A 26459-nucleotide genomic window follows, 5' to 3' on the forward strand; every position below is an offset into this window, starting at 1 on the left:
TAGCCTCTTTGAGAACTAGCAACATATCAGGTTTTAAGTTTGTAACTTCCATCATTTTGTGCTGTTAGGAGCACAAAACAATTACATTTTTTTTAAATAAACCAAAAGCATGCAATTCTTTACATTTGCTGAATTAAAAGAGACACCATCAATTTGAAATCTGATCAGTTTAAAGAAATGAGTTCAAAGTAGGTTCAGATACTTTAACTGCCTGCTTTTTTTTTCTAATCATCATATTTTCCAGTTACTTTATGAGACTCAAACAAATAATAGGGGAACTGATTAATTAAGAACCATATCCTGAAATGTGGGTGAGTACAGTCCATCAGCAGTTGTAAAGGCATGCTCCCCTTGAAGTAAATGGAGTTACCCCAATGTACACCAGCTGAGGATCTGGCTCAATATGTTTCTGTTCTCAGATTTGTAGGACATTAGGAATGGATTTCAATGTGTGGGATCTAGCAGTAGGTGACTATTACTCTTATAGAGCACAATCCTACATAGCGCTTAGCACTTCCAAAGGGTAAGGAGTAATCTCAATGAGAGATGGGTGAAATTCTTCAACTAAAACTTTATTTTGGGGAAAAAATGCAGATTTGGTAACACCAAAACTTTTTGCAAATTTATGTCAGTTTTGCCAAATTGTTCGTACAGAAAAAACTCCAAAAAAATCAAAACATTTTGTTTTTCTGTTCAAAACAACTTTTGGGTTTGAAATTCCTTTTATTTAAAAAAAATGTTTTTTAAATGCTTCAAGTGAAACCAAGCTATTTTATTCAACACAAAACATTTTTTACTTTACAAATGTCCAAATATTTCCAAAAAAATCCGTTTTCCCTCCAACCCAGAAACAATTTTTCCCACTTTTCAAAATTATCGAAGAATTGGATAAACCAGTTATTTTTGCAGCTGTACTTTCAGCTCTTATTGGCTTCACTGGGAGCTGAAGGTGATCAGCATCTTATACTACTGATCCCATATTCATGTTTTCAATTGGAAAACTCACATTACCAATTCAAGATCCATTCCTGGTGAACATTCCACAATATTCATTTAAAGTTCATTGATTTTGTAAACTATCCAGCCTATAAGCACATTCACTGAAATAGTCAGAAGAACCCTAAATCAAACCCGAATAGTATTTAAACAGTGCCACAGAGAACAGATTTTAAAATATAAACAAATAATGGATGTCTTTCGAAAAAAAGTATGATCTAATTCAACCACAAGCTATGCCAAGAACTCAGATTAGATTATCATAAATGTCTTAAAAGCTATGAAATTGCAGGACTGCCCCACCAATGCAGGTAAAATTGTTAAGATTGAAATGTTACAAAACTCAGTTTAATCTGAAATACTTATGTGTGACTGTACAAAAATTATGGGAGTCCCCATAGAGCTTTGTGACATCATGTTTTACTTGTATTTCCACAGTTCCAGTTAACAGTGGTATTTTACACAGGGAAATCATAACACCTTTCAACGCATTTCTAATATCCTATGGATGTTATGTTGGATGAACTATATTTCGCAGATAGACTTTGCAACTCCTTGTAAATGAGAGGTGACATTTTTTAGCATAAAATAATAGTGCTGGCAATGAAGAGGCTACTGGTACCAACGGGTAGGAGCTTTAAAAAAGATCAGACCACTGATCCTACCCCTGAAGGCAAGCTACTACAGTGCTGCTTTGCAGTAGTTTCTTTACACATATTTCCCCTTAAGCAGGCACTTCACTGAAACCGGGAAATTCCTTTGCTCTTACGAGTAGTCTTCAGCAGAGTGTGTGCTGCACCAAATGCAGTTTTCTGGTTCTCAACAGGCAGTCACAAAAGCATTGTTTCACAGGGCATTTTCCCCATCGAGATCCCGAAGAGGGTTAATTAGGATTAACCTTTTACTTTATGAGCTGCTACATAAATCTTAATTACTATGACTTGCCGTATAAGGAAAAATACCTCAGACAAGCTCAGTTCACCATTTTTGGGGGTTATTCTACAGGCAATCAAATGGAAGCAGCATATAACTTAAAGGGGACAAAATAAGGGACAGAAAATAGCTCAAAAATGTCCCCCTTCCTTTTAAATCTGATCAGTGCTTTTCAGGAAATTAAACACTGAGACTATTAGATTCAGATAGAAAACAGATGATGTTATACATAGAAATACTACAGCAGATTATATGGCTACACAGCAGAAGACATATGTGAATAATCAATGCAGTATTTCTGGAAAGAACCTTTTATGTTTTTAATAGTTAACACTTCATAACAGGGCCTAATAGGCAGGGTAAAAAGCAAGCAGCACAAAATGCAACTTAAAGGAGGACTATTTTTCCAGACGTTTATACTTTTAGACCCTCTTTTCCCCTTCACCACATTATCCAATTTGTCCTCGTAGCCTAACTGCTATTTTAGCATTCTTCTTGTAGCTGGCAGCTTTGTCTAGTTTTTAAGTGGGTAAACTCTGCAACTGCCTTTGGAGCGGATAGCAATTATACTCCATTCATTTAGCCAGAAGGGGCTACTGTAAGTGCAGCATAGACAATGTGATGATATAGAGAATCACTGGTTCTTGAACAAGAAGTAGTTATAAAAGATTATAAATTATAGATTGTAAATAAGAGAGACAAACAAACAGGCTTCTACACTGGTTTGACTCCCAACTTTCTCTCCTTTGTTTACCAAGGACCATACGCTGAATGAAACTGTACACAGCACACAGAGACATCTATCAGAGGGGTAGCCGTGTTAGTCTGGATCTGTAAAAGCAGCAAAGAGTCCTGTGGCACCTTATAGACTAATAGACATATTGGAGCATAAGCTTTTGTGGGTGAATACCCACTTCGTCAGATGCATGTAGTGGAAATTTCCAGAGGCAGGTATAAATATGCAAGCAAGAATCAGGTGAGGGATAACGAGGTTAGTTCAATCAGAGAGGATGAGGCCCTCTTCTAATGTTGAGGCATGAACACCAAGGGAGGAGAAACTGCTTTTGTAGTTGTCTAGCCATTCACAGTCTTTGTTTAATCCTGAGCTGATGGTGTCAAATTTGCAAATGAACTGAAGCTCAGCAGTTTCTCTTTGAAGTCTGGTCCTGAAGTTTTTTTACTGCAGGATGGCTACCTTTAAATCTGCTGTTGTGTGTCCAGGGAGGTTGAAGTGTTCTCCTACAGGTTTTTGTATATTGCCATTCCAAATATCTGATTTGTGTCCATTTATTCTTTTTCGTAGGGACTGTCCAGTTTGGCCAATGTACATAGCAGAAGGGCATTGCTGGCACATGATGGCATATATTACATTGGTGGATGTGCAGGTGAATGAACTGGTGATGGTGTGTCTGATCTGGTTAGGTCCTGTGATGGTGTCGCTGGTATAGATATGTTGGCAGAGTTGGCATCGAGGTTTGTTGCATGGATTGGTTCCTCAGTTAGAGTTACTATGGTGTGGTGCGTCGTTGCTGGTGAGAATATGCTTCAGGTTGGTGGGCTGTATGTGGGCGAGGACTGGCCTACCACCCAAGGCCTGTGAAAGTGAGGGATCATTGTCCAGGATGGGTTGTAGATCACCGATGATGCGTTGGAGAGGTTTTAGCTGAAGACTGTATGTGATGGCCCATGGAGTTCTGTTGGTTTCTTTCTTGGGCTTCTCTCGCAGCAGGAGGATTCTGGTACAAGTCTAGTTCTGTTGTTCTTTTTCCTTATTTCCTCGTGCGGGTATCATAGTTTTAAGAATGCTTGGTGAAGATCTTGTAGGTGTTGGTCTCTGTCTGAGGGGTTGGAGCAAATGCGGTTGTACCTCAGCGCTTGGCTGCAGACAATGGATCGTGTGGAGTGTCCAGGATGGAAGCTGTAGGCATGAAGGTAGGCATAGCGGTCAGTGGGTTTTTGGTATAGGGTGGTGTTAACATGACCGTCTCTTATTTGCACCGTGGTGTCTAGGAAGTGGACCTCCCATGTAGATTGGTCCAGGCTGAGGTTGATGGTGGGGTGGAAGCTGTTGAAATTGTGGTGGAATTCTTCCAGGGTTTCTTTTCCATGGGTCCAGAGGATGAAGATGTCATCAATGTAATGTAGGTAGAGAAAGGGCGTGAGTGGACGAGAGCTGAGGAAGCGTTGTTCCAGATCAGCCATAAAAACGTTGGCATATTGTGGGGCCATTGCAGGTGCCCATAGCAGTGCCACTGGTCTGGAGGTATATATTGTCACCAAATTTGAAATAATTGTGCATGAGGATAAAGTCACAGAGCTCAGCAACCAGTTGTGCTGTGGCATCATCAGGGATACTGTTCCTGACAGCTTGTATTCCATCTGTGTGTGGGATGTTTGTGTGGAGAGCCTCTACATCCATGGTGGCTAGGATGGTGTTTTCTGGAAGATCACCAATGCACTGTAGTTTTCTCAGGAAATCAGTGGTGTCACGGAAATAGCTGGGAGTGCTGGTGGCGTAGGGTCTGAGTAGAGAGTCCACATATCCGGACAGTCCTTCAGTGAGAGTGCCAATGCCTGAGATGATGAGGTGGCCCGGATTTCTGGGTTTGTGGATCTTGGGTAGTAGACAGAATAACCCCAGTCGGGGCTCTAAGGGTATGTTGATTTGTTCCTGTGTTAGTGTAGGGAGTGTCCTGAGTAGATAGTGCAGTTTCTTAGTGTATTCCTCAGTGGGATCTGAGGAAAGTGCCTGTAGAATTTGGTATTGGAGAGTTGTCTGGCAGCCTCCTTTTGGTAGTCAGAGACATCTAGTGGCTCACATTACAAACAGCTGCCCAGGAAAATCAAGTTTTTCAACTCTTCAGTGCCACAGCCGTGACAGCACAGGGATAACAGACTGAAAATTTGTACTCAAGCTTAGTTTCAAATGCATTCATTACCATAAGAAGTGGATTACTTGGTAAGTAAACTTCTGAAAGCTATGGGAACATTGTTAAGGTTTTTAGAAAATGAATGGTATTTTTAATGCTTCCTTCATGCAACAGAAGTCATACAGCAGTATGAAAAACCACAGGATGAAAAATATTTATGAAATTGTGTATTAGTAACCAAGAATATGCGTGTAAGGAATGAAATCACATTTTAGGCTTTCTATTATTAAAGGTACCTTGTCTGTCTCTCCCTGTCCCTCTCCCCATTTCCTATTACTTTTTCTTATTAGTAAAGATGCTTCAATACAAACATTAAAGAGGGATGGAGGGAAATGAGCACACACTAAGCAAAAACTGGAACCTAACTGATTCTAGTATTTAAATGTTTTAGCTCATTTCTAACAGCTAGCACCTACATTTAAAACAATAGTATGAGTAGATTCAGTTTCTTATAGTTATCAATTCATCATGTGTAGAGTGGCTGAAATAATTGGAATAAGTAATTTGACAGGTGGAGCCTTTTTTCTGTTCAAATTATCTGCAAACTAATTAATTTTTTTACAAATGTACTTGTTATTCTAAATTTATACAAAAGTTAAACACTATAGGTTTGATTATTCATCTATATAATCATCATCTGTTTGTGGTGTGAGATTCATTATCTATGTCACATGGCAATGTTTTTGCATCCTGGTTGGCTGACTAGACCTTTTTTAAACAGGAAGAGGGAAATTCAAGGAATTTCAAGATGGCCGCATCAAACTAAATTCACCCAAATATTGCCAAAAACGTTATGTGAACATTCTTGTGAATAAACCACCAATCACATGAAAGAAAGTTCAGGGGAAATGAATTAAAAGGCTCACAAATACCAATGAAATGAATTTGTAGAAGTTTTTATTCAAATGAACATTTGCAACTGCTTTCTTGGAGTATTCATCCAGCTCTAGTTCAAAGTACGCAAATCCAGCACAAAAATGTATTTATAATGTAGAGTATTTTACCTTTCTTTCATTCCTGTCATCATTTTGGCCTTCATATTCACCCTACAAAAACAAATCAAAATGGTAAGTGTAATAAAAGAAAAAGTATTATAGTGTCATGCTTTTGCTCAGCTGTTTTGCACTCTGATTTTGTTTTTACTGTTCAATTGCAGCCTGAATAGATTTCATTTAAGACTTTCTATTACTATGATGATTCAACAAATATGCTGGTAGATATTTTGTATTCTCACAGATATAATTAGTGGCTCTGAAGCTTTTAACACTGATGTTAGAGAACTAAATTTTAAATTGTGTATACGTACATCATGAAGAGGATATGCTGCGTCATAGACATTGTTTGCTATTAATGTAGTAATATCTAAAGAGAAACAAACAAAAATTTTCAATAGTTATTTATAATGAACAGAGGTAGGAATAGATTATTACAAAGTATTCACTTTATTCAACTATGGTAGGGACTGAGATATATTAATGAAAATCATCAAATGAATAATATAAAACTGAATATGAGCCCAATTCAGAAATTAGACGGGTGCCCTGGAAGTCAATCTTAATTTAGCAGGGAAAATATTATCTTTCTGCTCAACTGGGGGATAACTTTAAAATAGCCTCATCCCTATGCTATGCTGTTTCCCAGTAAGCTGGTTGTTAGGTCCAAGGAGAGCTTTTTTTTTCTTACTTGCTTGCCTCCTTGCCAGTAACCTCGGTCTCTTTTAAAATAAGGAAGTAGAGGCCAATGGCAAACACTAAACCGATCTACAGCTGGGGAAAAAATGGTGCCATGAAAGGACCAAAAATTCAGCTCCATCCCCAAAATCAGTTTGGAGATCTCATCCCCCTGCAATGATCCAACAATCAAAGGAAGGTAGATTAAAACACAGATGATTAACAAACTTCCTTCCATAGAATCCAGTGACAAAGGAGGCCAGTTAGGACACCTATGCCTTGTCTACACTACAGAGTTTTTTCAACAAAAGTTACGTCAACACTCAAAAAGCACTATAATAAAAATCGGTATTGCATGTTCACACTCAGTCCTTCTGTCAGCAGAGCATGTCCACACTTGGGGCACTAGCATCGACAGTGTGAGCAGTGCACTGTGGTTACCTATCCCACAGTCCAGCTTGACACCTTCTGCTTCTAGATGTTGTGGGAAGGTGGAGCGGATCGCGACGCATCTTGGGACCGAGCTCAATGTCCCACAATCCATTGCTTTCTGTCACCACATTCCATGGGCTTCCAGTTTTCTTTTGCTGCATTTTCCAATGGCCTTTGTTTGCTGTGCACCCCGGTTTCTTTGTGAGAAGGGATGGATCCCGCTCTACTCTCCTGTGCTCTGGTAACTGTCATGAAGACATTGCAGATGGTAGTGCAGTTAATCAAAGTTCCTAACTGAAGAAGACTCCCAGTTGCCTGACATGCTGTGTGATATGGATAGGAGCAACTTCAGATTGCTTTTGACATTCACGGAACAGCTGCAGATGGTGGACTATCGCTTTTGGGCTCAAGAAACAAGCACTGAATGGTGGGATCATATCGTCATGCAGGTGTGGGATGACGAGCAGTGGCTACAGAATTTTTGACTGCGGAAAGCCACCTTCCTGGAACGGTGTAGGGAGCTCACCCCAGCACTGCGGCGCAAAGACCCCAGAATGAGAGCTGCCCTATCGGTAGAGAAGTGCGTGGCAATCACTGTGTGGAAGCTGGCAACTCCAGACTGCTACTGGTCGGTTGCAAATCAATTTGGAGTTGGGAAATTGACTGTTGGGGCTGTGTTAATGCAAGTGTGTGTGGCGGGGGAGTGTTCCTCAAGGTCACATCTGCCAAAGAACAAGGAACAATGCACAGGAGCATGATTCACGCGCAACATTGAAACATTTAAGTAAAATACACCTCTGGTAACATAACAATCACTTACTCTCTCACTGGCCTTTGGCAAGCACACATCTTGACAAACACCCAAAGCATGGTGAGTGTTGACTGGGGAGGGGAGAGGCGCTACATGGGGAAAAGAGGGTTGTGGTGCAGCCGACTAGAGAAAAAATTCTAAAATTCTCCCACACTTTTCCACAGGCGGGGGTCTTTGTAGGAGATATCTCACTGCTGAGGGTAAGCAGGGAAGCGAGGGCACATCTACTACATGCTTGTGGCTTCTGCCCTGGTCCCTATGCTGCTCACTTGTGTGCTGCTTTGGTCCCTGCACAAGTGATTGCTGAATGGCATGGGAAAGTTTCCTACAACGGGGGAAGGAACAAAGCAGCTCTGCCAAGGAACCTTCAGCAGACGATTGCTGAGTACCTCCAGGAAACTTTCCTAGAGATCTCTCTGGAGGATTCCCGTGAGATCTCAGCGTGCATCAACAGCCTGTTCCACCGTACTGATTAGCTACACGGGGATATGTCCAGCACACAGAAACACAGCCAGCCTTGTACATTTCTATACCCTGAACCCACCTCCCACTCCGGAGCAGAGAACAGTTCCTGGCTGCCTGCCCCACCGGGCGACCCCACTGGGAGAGCCACATTGTTGTTTAACTCCACCTCTTCATCAATGACTTCATCCCCCAGGTTAGGTCTCCTTTCCACCACCTCCAGGACCACCTCCAGGCCACGGTGCTCTTGGTGGTGGAGGTGGGGTTGCCACCAAGGATAGCATCAAGCTTCTTACAAAATGGGCAGGTCTTAGGTGCAGCACTGGAGTGACAGTTTGCCTCCCTCGCCTTATGGTACGCCTGCCTCAGCTCCTTTATCTTCACTCTGCACCGCAGCATGTCCCGATCATAGCCCTTTTCACACAAGCCTCGAGAAATCTGCCCGTAGATATCAAAATTCCGATGGCTCAAGTGCAGCTGGGACTGCACAGCCTCGTCTCCCCATATCCTGACCAGATCCAGCAGCTCCACAGTGGTCCAAGCAGGAGAGCGTTGGCTGCGATAACCCACCATGGTCACCTTGAAAGATGCTATGAGACCTCTCCACGCCGAGCAAACAGGAAATGGAATTTCAAAAATTCCCAGGGCTTCTAAGGGGGAGGGGCAGATGGTTGTTTGCCTGGCTGCAGGGGAGTGGAGTTCAAATTGCTGACCACAGCAGTCAGGATGGACATAGTGGGATACATCCTGGAGGCCAATTAAAGCAATAAAATCAAGCATGGTGTCTACACTGGCACTTTGTCAACAAAAATTTTGCACAAAATGCCTTATGTCTCTCATCGAGGTGGTTTTATTTTGTCACCAAAACAGGGCATTTTTGGTGCCAAAAGTCGCTTCGCAGTGTGTATGTGTCCACTGTTTTGTCAACAAGAGGCAAATTTCGTTGAAAAAACTCTGTACTGTAGACAGGGCCCTAGTTTGTCTCCCTGTTGTAGTAAATGTACACTACAGAACAATCTTACTAACCTTTAGTCAAATCTAGTTTTAAATGTACCAAATGCTGGAACTTCCACAACTTCCTTTTTCATCACAATGCAAAGTTATCTGTCTTGATTTAAGACTCTGCCCACAGGAAGAAGTAGTTTGGTCTGTGTTCTCCAGATCCATGGCTGTGCACAAGAGTTGCACCAGTACAGAATCTGTTTACTCCCAGTGAGCACACAGTTGTCAGGTGGGAAGTTAGATGGGAAAAAATGGAGAGCTCAATTGTAACCCATGCTAACATGGCTCTTTGCCCCATCTAGTGACTAGACCACACATAGAAGTATACGAGTTCACCTAATGGACCTCATCCTTTAATTTGAGCAAAGGTCCTCGTATTCGGTCCCTGTGGACAACCCAACCAGAGACAGAATTATATGATACAACAGTTAAGGTTAAGTCTGCTAGTCTATTTCAGATCCTTATTTTTCCACTGTACTGAAAAATTACCTACAAAAGTTATTCTTTGGGGCTGTCAAATCTCTCATGGCCAAATGAGAATTATTCTGGAAAGTTTCAGCAAAATCCTGTTCTCCATTTTTTAAATTAATCAAGCGTTACAAATACATTTCCCATCTTGTACACAGAAAACAAAATCTGATCCCTATTTCAATTGATATTACTGGGAAATGGGATGATTTTTAAATCTCCAACTTGGAATATACCAAGTCCACTATGGAGAATAGTTGGTGCTTTGCATGGCTTATAACATGTTAAAAATTAAGTTAGAAGAAAACATTTCCTTAAACTTTTTATTGCACAACAGCATGCACCAGCCTAAATAGCAGCAGATGTGATCTTGTACAACTGTAGAATTGAACAATAAACTGGGCCAGTTGTAAGTGTTAAGTGTGTTATTATGCTGTTGTCCAATATGTATAATACACATACAATCGTGGAAAACAACTGTAGCTATTAGGGTCCCTGTTGCCATTGCCATATCTCGACGACAAGGAAGTGATGGAACCATAAAAGATTAACAAAATTAGGATGCTTAAGGAACCCAGTGAGCCACTGGTCTATGGTGCTCTTGAGACCATCATTAAATCCAGGAATTATTTAATTAATATAGAAATGGCAACTACTGATTTTCCTAATTTCCATACAACAATCAGGGGAGATAGCCCCTTAGGAGAAGTTCATAGCTACAAAGCAATGTTCAAATGCGTGGAAGCTGAAGTCTAATAAACTAGTATTATCAGTAATTGTTGATATGGAACACAAAAGCAAAGGTCAAAACTGTCTACGAGGACCACATACCATTCAAATACAACATGAAATAAGGAGCAGTGAATAAGCACTCCATGCAGTCTTCATCTGTCTTAAACCACCACAAAAAGCCCTTGTGACACAATATACTTGTGTCTACACCTTACATACTATTGTAATAATCTTTGTACAAATTATGCCTTGGGATGTATCATTTGAAAACTCAGTTTGCTGGTCAATATTGTCCTGATAAAATATATGTGGCAACCTTGTATGTGAAGTTATACGATTCCACTGTATGGAGTTATTAGTACATGTTTCAGACTGAGTTTGGCAAACAGGTCTGTCACAAACAAAGGAATGTGTGTTCAGCTTAATTGTATTTCAGCATTAAACAGTCATCAAATGGGAAGAGGAGACAAAGGAAGTTCAAACAGGTGAGAAAAAAGCAGGAGGGAACTTCCTTCCACATAGACTTTTTTGTCTCTTGTATCCAGCTGAAAATGTTTTTCAAAAGGGGAACTGAAACTGTAAAAAGGAGGAGCAAACACTCCAAGACACTCTCTCCCTGACCATCACATTCACAACACTGGAAGTGACAAAGGGAGCCTTCATTTAATTTTGGGAGAAAGGGCCCTGATATAGAGGGTTTAGTCCGTAAGACTGCTGAAAGCATATAGTGAGAAACTTTGCTTGAATCTGATATAGTTTGTTAAGTTAGGCACCAGTAGCAGTTTAACTTTATTTTCTTGTCATCATTTCTCACTTTTATACCTCATTACTTTCACTCACTTAAAATCTCTCTCTTTGCAGTTAATAAACATGTTTAATTGTTTTGTCTAATCCAGTGTGTTTAAACTGAAGTGTCTGGGAAACTCTATTTGAGGTGGCAAGTTGTGTGCATATTATTTCTATTAAAGAAAAAACAGACTGTATATAAATTTGTGTTGTCGAGGAAAGCATTTAGGGTCAACCCAATTTTTTTTCATTCAGTAGCCAATTTGAAAAATCAATCATTCATTCAGCTCTAATCCTAACTGGCATCCCTCCTGCCATTGCAGTCTGATGCACTTAGCAGTCTAACCTTCTGTCTAAAGAAATGTATCTCATCCCAAATGTCCTTTGCAGCATTTCAACCAAGCCTGGTTGAGATCCTGTTTTCATGAATGTAAATGTGCTGTCCATTTACTTCCTAAGTGCAGGATAAAGGGGTGTCTCCTTGCCTTCTGCTTATATCCCCCAAGTTCATTATCTGTTCTTAGGGACAGTAACACTCACCTTTCCTCCCCACACACCCTCCAATGCTTGTTTTTCCTAAGTCCTGCTTCTTCCCTGTACATTTTGCATCCCCCTTCGCAACTTTCTACGTAAATGGGTTTCCATTGTGCTGGCTTACAATGCTTAATTTACATGTGATAGCTGAATAACCATCTTCTATCTGGCAGAAAACCTGTTTGTCAACTCTGTCTTAATACAGACTTTAGGAACATATTTTCAACATACTCCTTACATAGTGTCTATACAATAATTTCACAATGCTATCAATGACAAACATGAGCCTGGCTTTCATTTAAGATCTCACATGATATTCTTTGGTGAACCAAAATGTACATACCAGGATCAGGATATTCTTGTACCCCTCTTGCCAGTTGGCACTGAGGGATTCTTGGGTTATACCTCTCCTCTTATAATGATGCAGTAGGATTAGCCACTGGCTGATCCATAGGCATCAGGTCATGACCTTCTTGCCTGGACTTTGTGTCTGCCACTGTATTTTCTCTTCCTCTAATACATACACTTTCCATGTCACATTCTTGAAGAGAATGCTCCAGCGCAGCAATTTGGACTTGGTATATTTGTTTCAGTGAAGCCATACCTATGGAGAACGGTTTCTCAGAATGGTCTTAATTTTCTGTTAAATAGTAGAGCCTCAACTGCTTGACTGCGCACACAAAGCATAACACTCTTTTTCTATGACAGAATAATTCCATTCAGTGGGTGTCAGTTTTTTATTCGACAATGCAATGGGATGCTGTTTGAAACTGTACCAAACCAGTTTTCATCAGAACTGCACCTAAAACTGTGTCTGATACATCAGGACACAGTTCAAACATTTTGTCTGCATGTGAACTGGCCAGAACAGGCTTACCTGACAGCATTTCCTTTACCTCATCAAAACCTTTCTGACAAATTTTGTCCCCACTATTTTATATGGCTTTGTCTTTTTGCAAAAGTTTGTGATAGCAGACACAATAGCACTGAAACCATGTACAAATCAGTGGTAACAGTCAACCAAACCTATGTAAGCCTGGACTTGGGTTTTAGTGTAGGGTATAAGACAGTTAATAATAGCTTCCACTTTCAAGGAATCAGGAGAAAATTGGCTACCTCCTACCCAGTGTCGTAATATGGAATTTTGGCAGCTCCTAGTCTACATTTTGACACTTTTACAGTGAGACATGTGTCTCTAAGTTTTGTCAGCACAATTCCCAAGATTGGATCAAGAACTGCTAAATATGCCTGTACCCTCTTGCCAGGTGGCACTAAGGGGTGAATAGATTTATGTTCACAACACAAATGAACACTGTTGATTTAAAGGCTTGTCTCTTTCTAATCCGCTAGAGAGTCTTTAAAAGTAATTGTTCAAAAGATGACAATTTACTTTCTAACACTATGTGGTTCATCAGAAAAAGGGACAGTACTGTATCCCTAGGACTAATTTTATTGTTAAGAATATGTATTCTGTTTCAAAGTCTAGTTCATGTGAAAATGCATTAGTACATTCTTATATTCTGTTAGACAAATATTTTGATTATTTTAAATTGTATTAAAATAGAATTATTGAAAACAATCACCTTCAAAACAACATAGATATAACATTGTTAATTTTCTCTTACCCATACTGTTTTCGGCCTTTGTACAAGATGTACGCTTTAAAATTTCACGTACCTATAGAAAGAAAAAACAGTGATGCAACAAACATTTTATCTCTTAAGATTACGTTAATTACGGTGCCAGCACAAGCCACAGACCTACACATAAAAATAAGATGTTCTTCTGTAGTTAATTTGTAGCAATATTTAAATCAGTCCTGTGGTTGACTCATGTATAAATATATTGTTTAGGACTATTGCATTTAAATTTTTAAGTAAATAGAAAGTTTTACTGAAGTGCTATAAAAAAACCTAAGAAGGTTACATCTATGAATAATATTTGAATCCACTCGTTTAGTAATATATTTACTAACAATTACCTCTCCAGAAGGCACAACTCATAGATTATATCTCTTCTCTTGAAGAAAAAGTTCAAAATATCAGTCCAAATTCTCACATGTTATAAAGTAGAGTAGCTCCACTGACTTCAACAGACCTGTGCTAATTTACACCAGTTAAGTTCCACTTCCTTCATTGAATCTATGGCATTTGCATCAGCTGAGAATCTGGCCTCCAGTCTTTTCTATGCTTTTAAATATTGTCACAAGGATTCCTGAAAAAGAACTGATATTTGGCTAAATCCTACTTGCCTTTACTCATATAGCACTTTTCATTAGTAGGTCTTAAAGTGCTATGCAAAGGAGCTCATTATCATTATTCCCATTTTTACAGACCATGAAACTGTGTCACAGAGACGGGGAGTGACTTGCCACAGTCACCCACCAGAGAGGAGTGGCAGAACTAGGAACAAAACTAAGATAAGCAGGAGTTGTATCTATTTTTGTTCACTTTTCCATTACTTTTATCTTGGTATAGAATAGGAATGATTGGCTGTACACTGTAATAATTTTGCTTATGTTATGAATCCAGAGAGCCTAGAAATACTATAGATAGGTCAAATCCTCGGCTGCTGTAAATTAGTGTAATGACATCGAAATTAATGGTGCTATGGTGATGTATACCTTCTTAGGCTCTGGCTCTAAAACCTGTAGCCAAATCCTGCAAGGAATTAAGTGGAAATATTCCAGATTTACACCAGTTTAAGTGAGAGCAGAATCTGGCTCTTCTTTTCATATTTACCACAATATCTAAATAAATACATTAGGAAGCATGACAAAATTAAAACATTATACATATGAAGACTGCACTCTTTTCCAAGCAATTCTGAGACAGATGGTTTGTTTACCAACTGTATGGATCTGTCACACCTGATTGTACTTTTCTGTTGCTATGAAACAATAAGCAAATAGTGATGAAGTCAGCAAGAGGAACCAAGTGCATTCATTGTGGAAACAGGTACCATTGAGCACAGAAGATTCTATCAATACTGAGGCTACTTGTGTTTACTTACTATTCGACTGCGGGTAGCATTGTCGAAAAATGTGTCTTTGTCTTTAATGTTGTACCTTGAAATGTTGAGAGACAAGATTAGTTACGTTTTCATGAATGCTACTAATGAATAGGATCATACAACAATTTGATTAAGACTCCATCTGAAACAATGACAACCAAACCTGTATTAAGTGACCATTCAAGCTAAGGCTTGAGAAAAACCAGCTGCTTAGAGGAGAGGGAGGTGAAGCAGAACTCTGTGTATTTGTGGATACTCTAAGGTGGTCTTTTAAGACAGAAGGTTGCCTGACTCTATTGAACTCTACAAAGATTTCAGTGTATTAAGAATACTGTGGCTTACACAGGTTGAAAGGAGGAGGAGGAGGAGTTAATGCAGAAACATTATCCAAATGTAAAATACCTTTTGGTAAAGAACGTTTTTATTGTTTACATAGACTGACATTCTACATTTTTTCCCTTATAAAATAACCACAGTGTTCTAACATTCCTTGACTCAATTAATATAATCAGATTTCAACTAGCCTTAATGCAGATGTTCATTACTCTTTTTCAGGATGACTAAGAAGTCAATACTACATTTGCTTCCATACAATCAATCCGTAACAGTTATGTAATTATTATATTATTCCATTTTTGGCTAACCAACCCAGGAATCCTCACCAATGAAATTAACTTTGCCAGTTTACTCCCTCTAGCTGACTTAACATGTATTCAGTTTTAATGAAAATTGTCAGAAAGGGCAACAAATGATGTGGTAGGTCATTATATTTATATGACTTTATATGTCAGACATAACTGCAGGGAACCAGTTCTTAATGAGGTAATAAGAACTGTTAAACATCATATTAGGCCCAAACGTATTATTGTGGGTGGAAGGGCAGGTAGCAAGAATTCCTTATTTGCATAGTATTGGCCAAATTCTAATTACTTTCATAAATCTAATCTAACCAGAAAGAAAAAAAACATGCTTCTTTATAAGTTATATCTTTTTACAAGCTAGACTGCATGGTTACTTTTCCTACTCATAATTTATTTGGTACTTTCAATTCAAGTTAAAAACACACCTACTTCATTGAATACAACCCCTTCTGTTGCCCACCCAGTCATAAGTGTCTTATCCAATGGAAGCAGTTACATCCAGTGAGAGAAATTCTGCATTAACTTATATCCTGTCCAAACCCACAAAAACCAACAAGCAGTATAAGTTAGATTCACATAAATTGAGAGTACCTTATACCTTACTAATGTGCACGTGCAACATAGTCTACATTTGTGTAACTTACACATCAAGGAACTGAACGAAGATGCCAGTTAAAGAGGGAGTTGGCCTATCTTGCATCCTCTTGTTAGTTGCTTTTCTTGCTATGCCTCTCTTCTGATCTCTTGGCATGTAAGTTACATCAACTCACCTTCCATTACACTGACTTATAAGGCCAAATTCAGAGGTGATGTGACAAGGTGTGTAAGTTACACAATGATAAGTAAGGGTGAGTGAGAATTGCAGGGGCTCTGCTTTGCCATTCATTTGCACCAGTATAACTCCATTAACTTTACTGGACTTATTCCTGATTTGCACTAATTTAATTGGAAAATCAGGCTCCAGGTATGTCAGCTGAAGGAAGTCGATAGTGAGACTAAAGGTACTGTAAGTGAGGGGAAGCAGATGGCATAGGTTACCAAACTTAGACTCTTACTAGACTTACTTAGACTCACTTTTGAATTTGACCCATAGGGGTAAATTCTACTTAAAAGCAGTCAACTTTCATTTACCTCAATAGTAGCTGCATATGCATATCTGAGGGCAGAGTTCAACTCAGATGTGGAGATGGACCTAAGCCACAAAGTTCATATTGGGAACCAAAATACCTGATGTGTCAAGAGGTGCTTGGATTTTCAATCAGATACTTACTTAAGTACTAGGTCTTACAATGGAAGAAGGATACCAACAGAATTTTACAGTCTGCTTAAATGGCTTTTACATTTTAAAATACTCACAAATATATTTTCTCTCTGGAAAAGGGGTAAGACAAACTTTTCATCTTTGTGTTGTTTTGTTGTGGCACCTTGGGCTGCAGGGGCTTCGTAGTTTTCTGCCATATTTCATAGAGCTTCTTGAGAATTCCTCCTTCTTCTTTAATTTCATACATCTAAAGGAGTAAAAACCATGTACGTTATCAAATGACTTTCAAAATGTGCATTAAAAAAATACAAACGTGAGGTGGACTCTGGTCCCATTTAAAATAGTTTAAAAATGGAGTTAAAGTATGTGGAGTCCCTGAAGATATACTCCTATGTAAGAGAGATCAGACGCTGTCCCTTGTGCTTTAGGTTACATCAGCCATATTTCTGGTCCAGTTCCAAGGCTTCAAATAATGTCGTTATGCACAGTAGTTCTCAAGCACCTCAGGAGGTGAGACAATGGTCAGACAATAACCTCCTATTCAGCCACTCACTGGAAGAATAGCATAAACCTACAAGGCCAAATTCAGCAGTGGACTAAATTACACATCAATAGACCCCTAAATGGACACAAATTTATACTGTGGATGCGGATATCCGCAGATATAAATCAGTATCCGCAGAACCGCAGGGCTCTCCAGGGAACCGCAGTAGCGAAAGAAGCAGAATGCGAGACCACCGCTCCCAGGAGCCAGAACCCTGTTCCTCCAGCATGGCTGTACCGTCCCCTGCCCCACTCACTGGGGCAGGCACCAGGTTCACCAGCAACTGTCCCTGGTCACGCTAGTGTGTGGAAGCAGCACACATGCCCCCAGACAGGAGACGCAGGCAGCTGCATTGACGGGATGGGGGCAGGGCTCGGGGTGGGGCTACGGGTGATACAACCACGCCGGAGGAGCTGCCGGCATGGGGCACTGGCTCCTGGGAGCAGCGACCCCACATTCTGCTCCTTTTGCCACTGTGGTTCCTGGGAGAGCCCTGAAGTTCCACGGACACCAGTTTATATCGGTGGATATCTGCACCCGCGAATTTAAATTTGTATCCATTCAAGGCTCTACTCATCAAGTGTAAACCAGTCAGAAAAAGGGGCTAAATGAGTGTAACCATAGAAAAATGTGCAACTTGCACCCATTTGGCATTAACGTGTGCAAAATAAGTCCAAGTTATATGACTAGTGGACAGAAAGGTAAAAGGGGTAGCAGGAAAAGCAACTAACAAGAAAGTGTAAGGCCAAATTAAGTTGACCAAACATACATTGGCATACAGCCACTGCAGGAAGTGCATTACTTGTGCATGTCTATACTTTCCTCTTTGTGTCGGTGGGGCACATCCTCACCAGGAGCGCTTGTATCAATTGTACTGTCAGCGTTGTGGGATGGCTCCTAAAAGCCACTAACCGTCGACGTAAGCAACGTTGTGTCTACACTGAAACTGCGTCGACCTAACTACATCAATCTTGACTCTGTGCTGCTTAATTAGGTTGACGTAAGCTGTCTCCCATCGACCTAACTCCCGAGTGAAGACCAGACCTAAGATAAAACAGGCAGTGTAAGTTGTGCTACTTTACCATTTACACTCACATAGACCTCTTTTCTGACCACTTTACCCATCATTTACATAACTACTAGATATGTTCCAGATTCTTCCAATGGTACGCATTTTTACTCCAAGCTGAATACAGCAGTTCATCATCTCTGTCTTACATATTCCATTTCATTCAACTCGTGACTGTGATTGATGACATGCCTGATTCACTCCCTACACACCACTGTAGGAATCATTGTGCAAAACATGCCTTGTGAGGTATCATTTGAAAACTAATAACTCTCCAGTCAGTATTATCATTGTGAAATGTATGTCACAACATTATATGTAAAATTATGAACATAGGTTGAAATCATGACTGAAGTGTGTTTACCAGGCAAGTCTGCGGAGTGGGTAAACCTGTTTCTCAAAGACAAAGGACAAGCTGATGCCTCTAATCAGGTGTCATCAAAGTTGATGGGCAATCACCTAGCAAGTAGCCATTCTTTGGCAAGGAAGCAGAGCAGGAACAAACAGATCTACATTTTAGCAAAACAACAGCATGGAACCTCTTTCACCACCAGACTTCTTGTCTCTATTCAAAAAAGAAAAGGAGTACTTGTGGCACCTTAGTGACTAACCAATTTAAGGTGCCACAAGTACTCCTTTTCTTTTTGCGAATACAGACTAACACGGCTGTTACTCTGAAACCTGTCTCTATCCACACAGTGGGAGTGAACTTTAGGTAGGGGTAACCCTCAGGAAAATGCATTTCAAAAGGTCACTGTGCTGTCAAAGGGAAGGACAAAAACATCCCAAGGTACCTCTGTATATCCACCTCTTTGGGTACGGCTACACTATAGAGCACGGGTGGCCAACCTGAGCCCGAGAGGGTGCCAGAATTTACCAATGTACATTGCTAAAGAGCCACAGTAATAGTTCAGCAGCCCCGCATCAGCTCCCCCCCCCCAAGCTCCCAGCGCCTCCCACCCACCGGCAGCCCTGCCGAGCAGCGCCTCCCACTCCCGATCAGCTGTTTCCTGACATGCAGGAGGCTCTGGGGGGGGAGGGAGGAGGAGCGAGGGCATGCATGGCAGGCTCAGCGGAGGGGGTAGGAAGGGGTGGAGTGGGGGCAGGGCCTGTGGCAGAGCCAGGGGTTGAGCAGTGAGCCCTCCCCCCGGCACATTGGAAAGTTGGCGCCTGTAACTCCAGCCCCGGAGTCGGTGCCTGTACAAGGAGCCGCATATTAACTTCTGAAGAGCCACATGTGGCTCCGGAGCCACAGGTTGGCCACCCCTGCTCTAGAGTTTACAGCAGTGCAGCTGTGCCACTGAAAGCTCTCTAATGTAGTCACTCTAAGCCAACAGGAGAGAGAGAGAGAGCGCTCTCCCTTCGGCTTAACTACTCCAGCCCCTGCGAGCAAGTGGCAGTAGCTATGAAGGGAGAGCTTCCTCCACCAACAACATAGCACTGTCTGCACTGGTGCTTATGTCAGTGTAACTTATGTTGCTTGGGGTGGTGGTTTATTCACACCCCTGAACGACAGAAGTTATGCTAACATAAGCTGTAGTGTAGACATAGCCTCTGTCTTTCACCCAAGAACACAAAAGAAACAGCCTTTGGATTTTGGGAGCCGATCCTGGCCTGAAAATTTAGTGAGCGATATTACTGGAAACATATGGTAAGTGTTTCTACTTGAACCAAGTCTACTTTGTTAAATTTTAGAACTAGGAAGCATTTAATCTGTATTGCTCTTGTAATCATTTCTGACTTTAATGTTTTATACTTATGCTCATTTAAAATCTCTCTCTTTGGAAGTAAATAAACTTGTTTTATTCTTTAAGTAAAACTAATCCAATGATGTGAATTGTTTGGGTAACTCCATTTAACGTAGCAGACTATTGTACCTTGGTCCCCTTAGATGAGCAACAGACCTAATATATTTGGATTGTCCAGGAGAGGGCTGGACAGTGCAGAACATACATTTTGGGGGGAAATCTGGGACTGGGCCAGTGTTGGGCTACCCTGCAGGTGGTAACCAAAGTTGGTGGAAGCCAGAGTGTCACTGATGTGTGGCTGGCAGGCTGCAGCTACACATAGGCACTCAGGGTGTGACCTGAATGCTGTTTGTGAGCGGCCCCAGTGGGAGCTACAGCAGCAAAGCATTGTGAGGGTGACATAGGCCCTCACTGGTCAGCTTTGCACCCCAAAATATCATACTGATTGAATATTTGTTCTCTCTCCTTTTAGACACCAATCTTCACTGTCCCCTTTCACAACCAAGCCACTGGTGTTTGGGACTACACTATATAAAGAATGGGCATATTTAGATATGGAGTGACTGTGATATATGTGTATTCATGGAGAGGGAAACTGCTTGTGTGTCTACCTGTAACTGAGAGGAGGGCAATAACTGTGTATGGTGTGTGCACATATGTAGGCATGGGCCACAGGAGGCTAGTTTATAGTACTTGGTCCTCAAAGGCTGATACTTGAACATGAGATTGACAATTTTAGGCTTGGCAAGCCTGTCAATTCACCAGTCTAATAATACTGATTGACTGGTCAATTGACCGGCTATTGTTTGATCACAGTCAAATCCTGTCAAATATTCCAGCAAAAGTGCCCGGCGATAGACCGCAGCCTACCTTTCTGATTGCATCATGGTACCATTCTTTTGGGGGTTTGAACTTCATTTCATTGAGTTGCACACTTTTTGAGTTAAAGTAACTTTTTTTAGTAACTTTTTTTTTGTAATTAGGCATAAGAATCTATCCAAGGCTAAGCCTACTGAAGATCATAAAGTCTGGCTTTTCTTCTTTTGTTTTGTTTTCACTGTTGTTTTTGTTCCAATGAATTAGTGCTTTAAAATATTTATCCATTTTTGACATTGTTTGATCAATAGTTGACTGGTTAATTGACCAATTATTTTTGGACCAGTCAAATGCCCAAGCCTAGCCTGTCTCCCTGCAGGAATGCAGAAACTAGACAATTAATAACTGGAGCTGGGTGAAATTTTTCAAATAAATAGTTTATTTGTCAAAAAATGCAATTTTGTTTGATTGGAAACTATTCATGGACTTGACACAAAGTCACCACATATTTTTTTGGCAAAAAGTGTGTTTTAGGACTTAGGCGCCATTCAAAAAATGGGCAGAGAAGGAGGTGGTGCCTGCTTTATATCGTTTAGCCCAGGATTGGTCTACACTACATAGTTAGGTTGACATAAGGCCACTTACATCAATCTAGTTATGTTAGTGGACACACTACAGCCTTGTTCCCGCCAATGTAATTGCACTAGTCCATTGACATTATAACTCCACCTCCATGAGAGGTGTAGGGCTTACCTCAGTGTAGGTAGGGTGAGGCAGTGTCTGGGTAGACACTGCATTGCTTACATCGGTTGTTGGCTGTCATTCTTGACACCGGGGAGGGGGTGGGGGGCTCCAGCTAGAGCCCAGCTGCCCCTCAGGTGCTCTGCTCCCAGCCAAGCTGCACCCACCCCACTTCCTGCTCAAAGCCCAGCTGCCCCTCAGGTTTCCACTCCCGGCTCCCAGCCACGCTGCTGCCTGGCCTCCCTGCTCCCCAATCCAATCTGGGCTGCGTCCACCCAGCCTCCGCTTCTTACTAGGCTGCTGCCCACAGGCTCCTGGCTCACCACTCCCCATGGGGAGCCTTGGTACTGCCTGGAGGCTCCCAGCTCCCCATTCCCCACTGCCTTCAGTCTGGCTGCCCCCTGGCTCTCAGCTCCCTGTACCCCACCGCCAGGAGCCCGGCTGCCCCCTATTTCTCAGCTCTCCGGTCCCTACTTCTGGGAGCTCCCTGCCACGAGCTCCCTGCTCCCCACCGCAGCTAGCCCCCGAACACTGCTTCTCTTAAATCAGTGGAAGTGCTCCTGGTGGGGATGCACACCACAGATAGAAGGAGGGTAGTGTGGACATGAACTACCGCAGTAATTACTGCGGTGGTTGTAAGTCGACCTAACATAGGTTGACTTATGTTTCTGTAAGCAGTGTCAGGATGAGCTCCACCCTGACATCTGGTGGTGAGGTGTGGCAAGTTGTGGAAAAGAACTTCAGGGGCCGATCTCATTTGCATAGGCACACCCACCACGCCTAGAATGAGACCATAGCTGCCCAAATGGTCACTTTGGCTGCTGTGGGATCCCCAGTGTCTCTGTTATTGGGGCAGGAAGAATAAATTGTTATTACCCTGATTATGGGAACTGTGCTTGGAACTGTACGTGGCCTTTTGTTACGATGGAGGGATTCACCATCATCTAAGTAGCACTCGCTAGGCAAGGGTCATGGGTTCCAAAACTGTGTGAATGGAGAGAGGCTGGGGACAAGTATTAATACTGTTTGCATTGTGTTATTGGAATGGAACCCCTAAATATTGAACCCGGCCCTTGTTGCTGCCAACTCTGATGGGCAGAAGGGTTACATTTCTAGTGTAGACATGCCCCAAGTGGCTAGGGCACTCATCTGAGATGTGGGAGATCCAGGTTCAATTCCCAGTTCTGCCCAATGTGGAGAAGGAATTTGAATAGAGGTTCCCCTCCCACCCCAGAAGCAAGGCTGGATTAACACATAAGATAACTAAACTACAGTTTAAGGCCTCATGATATGAGGGGTCTCTAAAAAAGAAAACACTGATTTCATTTCAAATTTTATCAAAATCAGTTGATAAAGGATATATGGGATAAAGAAGATTCTCTCTAAATATAGTCATTTTTGTTCAAATATGACAAAAATATACACATTTGGCTACATAAATACCCTTATCCTACCCTTACCCTTCACTAATTGTTCATTATTGACAGGTGGGAGGCCAGGGTTGAGAAAAAAAATTGCACTTGCAAAATTAGAATTTCTATGAGTAAGTCTGCTATCAGTCTCCTCAGGCAGAGATCTGTTGGCCAGTTGCTACTGGTAAAATTCTGGCCGTGCCTTCATAATTTATTTAAATAAATAAATAATCTCACTGCCGATAAAAGTGGGAAAAATGTGAGGTCAGAGACGGCAGTGTTGTGAAGCAATCCTGCCAAGCTCATAGTCATATTGGACTTGTCCTAGGAGTGACATCATGTATAGCATCCCCCTTGGCTGGTAATAGCCAGAAGGCCGCCATCTTTTGTTTATGGTCCAGCACGCTCAGTTGTACAGTGCCTTCGCTCCTGTTTTTCATTTTCTTAAGTGTTAGTGTGGTCTTTCGTCTTTTGATCTGTACATGTGCACAATTGTGTATTTTATGGACTGACGGACTTGGGTCAAGTGGATCTTGAGAAGGGATAAATTTGTGTTGGCTTCCCTCCACCAGTTTCGGGAACCTTCACAGTAAATATCAGAGAGTGCTGACGAAAGGATAAATAGAGGGTTTTGAGAGGAGTGAAGGAAGATATACATATATATCCAAATATTCTGAGTACTTGGTGAGCAAGTTATTTCAAACTATGTGCATATATGATTTATAGGCTATTAAATATTCATTATATTTGCTTGAATATAGGCTAGTTTTTCTCACTTTCTCAATGCCTGTCTAGAGATTACCAGTCCTTTTTCGGGTAAATTCTTTCTTTCTCTTTTGCGCATATAGCTTGTTGTCACTCTGTGTGTCCGAAGTGTTTACTCAAGATTAATTAGTGGTCCTGTGGGAGACAGAGGACAGAGAAGCAAATGCGAAGAGAGATGTCTGCCTAGAAAAAAGACTGGGATGTTCTGCTCGGTAGGTTTGGTGTGCGGAAGACGATATTTTATTCTAGGTAGTATGCTATGTAAAAATTCTTATATAGACTTATAAATCACCTATCATATGCACAATACATTGTATTTTTATAGTATGGCAAAAGAAAAATCCCAACAATTCATTGTCTCATAGCAAAAATTAAATTGGAATAAACATTTGTAAATATATTTTATATACAGTCGGGATAAACTTTGTATTTCCCTAACAAAATTAATCAAACGTTTTTTTCATTTATTCATATGAAAAGAAGTATAGTTTTCGTTATTCATGGTGGGGAAAAAAGTATATGTCCTCTTTTGTTTCCTGTGAGAACATAGATAGAATAGCACTAACTTTCACAGAAATAACCTGGTAAAAATAACACAGGTTTTTGGCATATATTTGTTGTTGTATAGATATATAAATTTCAATATTTATCATATAAAACTAAATTTTTTACTGTTTTTTTAAAAGTGATTTTGCAGCTTGCTTTTTTTTTTTTTAATTAAGTCTAATGGCAACAAACTGCTCAGGAGAAAGGTCATTTTCACAACTGAAATATGTCAAGAATGAACTGCTGCAAAAAAAGCTATCTGCCCTAAGTATGCCAGAGCTTATTATTTGAGGACATCATCAATTACTTTGCTCTCCAAAAATCATAAAAGAAAATGTTTTAAATTTCAGTGTAAAAATTAATGTGATGTGCAAACAGACATAGTCCAGCACTCCCAGCTACCTTCGAGACACCACTGACTTCCTGAGGAAACTACAATCCATCGGTGATCTTCCTGATAACACCATCCTGGCCACTATGAATGTAGAAGCCCTCTACACCAACATTCCACACAAAGATGGACTACAAGCCGTCAAGAACACTATCCCCGATAATGTCACGGCTAAACTGGTGGCTGAACTTTGTGACTTTGTCCTTACCCATAACTATTTTACATTTGGGGACAATGTATACCTTCAAATCAGCGGCACTGCTATGGGTACCCGCATGGCTCCACAGTATGCCAACATTTTTATGGCTGACTTAGAACAATGCTTCCTCAGCTCTCGTCCCCTAACGCCTCTACTCTACTTGCGCTATATTGATGACATCTTCATCATCTGGACCCATGGAAAAGAAGCCCTTGAGGAATTCCACCACGATTTCAACAATTTCCATCCCACCATCAACCTCAGCCTGGTCGAGTCCACACAAGAGATCCACTTCCTGGACACTACAGTGCTAATAAACGATGGTCACATAAACACCACCCTATATCGGAAACCTACTGACCGCTATTCCTACCTACATGCCTCCAGCTTTCACCCTGACCACACCACACGATCCATCGTCTACAGCCAAGCTCTGCGATACAACCGCATTTGCTCCAATCCCTCAGACAGAGACAAACACCTACAAGATCTCTATCAAGCATTCTTACAATTACAATACCCACCTGCGGAAGTGAAGAAACAGATTGATAGAGCCAGAAGAGTTCCCAGAAGTCACCTACTACAGGACAGGCCTAACAAAGAAAATAACAGAACGCCACTAGCCGTCACCTTCAGCCCCCAACTAAAACCCCTCCAACGCATTATTAAGGATCTACAACCTATCCTGAAGGATGACCCAACACTCTCACAAATCTTGGGAGACAGGCCAGTCCTTGCCTACAGACAGCCCCCCAACCTGAAGCAAATACTCACCAGCAACCACATACCACACAACAGAACCACTAACCCAGGAACCTATCCTTGCAACAAAGCCCGTTGCCAACTGTGCCCACATATCTATTCAGGGGACACCATCACAGGGCCTAATAACATCAGCCATACTATCAGAGGCTCGTTCACCTGCACATCCACCGATGTGATATATGCCATCATGTGCCAGCAATGCCCCTCTGCCATGTACATTGGTCAAACTGGACAGTCTCTATGTAAAAGAATAAATGGACACAAATCAGATGTCAAGAATTATAACATTCATAAACCAGAAGGAGAACACTTCAATCTCTCTGGTCAGGCGATTACAGACATGAAAGTTGTGATATTACAACAAAAAAACTTCAAATCCAGACTTCAGCGAGAGACTGTTGAATTGGAATTAATTTGCAAATTGGATACAATTAACTTAGGCTTGAATAGAGACTGGGAGTGGCTAAGTCATTAGGCAAGGTAATCTATTTCCCCTTGTTTTTTCCTACCCCCCCCCCCGACGTTCTTGTTAAAACCTGGATTTGTGCTGGAAATTGCCCACCTTGATTATCATACACATTGTAAGGAGAGTGATCACTTTAGATAAGCTATTACCAGCAGGAGAGTGGGGTGGGGGAAGGTATTTTTTCATGCTTTGTGTGTATAAAAAGATCTTCTACACTTTCCACAGTATGCATCCGATGAAGTGAGCTGTAGCTCACGAAAGCTTGTGCTCAAATAAATTGGTTAGTCTCTAAGGTGCCACAAGTACTCCTTTTCTTTTTGCGAATAC

The 26459-nt window shown here is 41.2% G+C and overlaps 1 protein-coding gene across 1 annotated transcript in view; it reads right to left on the bottom strand.

Moving 5' to 3' along the window:
* The window catches only part of ANO2 (anoctamin 2), a gene marked incomplete at its 5' end in the record, with an annotated part of 265818 nt that overhangs the window by 177548 nt on the left and 61811 nt on the right, over positions 1 to 26459 (bottom strand). The window contains 5 exons of the mRNA XM_084617062.1: positions 5864 to 5905; positions 6166 to 6221; positions 13382 to 13433; positions 14769 to 14823; positions 16766 to 16917. Coding sequence (XP_084473188.1) covers positions 5864 to 5905; positions 6166 to 6221; positions 13382 to 13433; positions 14769 to 14823; positions 16766 to 16917 — 357 coding nt within the window. The remainder of the gene's footprint in view (positions 1 to 5863; positions 5906 to 6165; positions 6222 to 13381; positions 13434 to 14768; positions 14824 to 16765; positions 16918 to 26459) is intronic.

This window comes from Lepidochelys olivacea (genome assembly GCF_965140295.1).
Source record: "Lepidochelys olivacea isolate rLepOli2 genome assembly, chromosome: 1".
In the NCBI taxonomy this organism is placed as follows: Eukaryota; Metazoa; Chordata; order Testudines; family Cheloniidae; genus Lepidochelys; species Lepidochelys olivacea.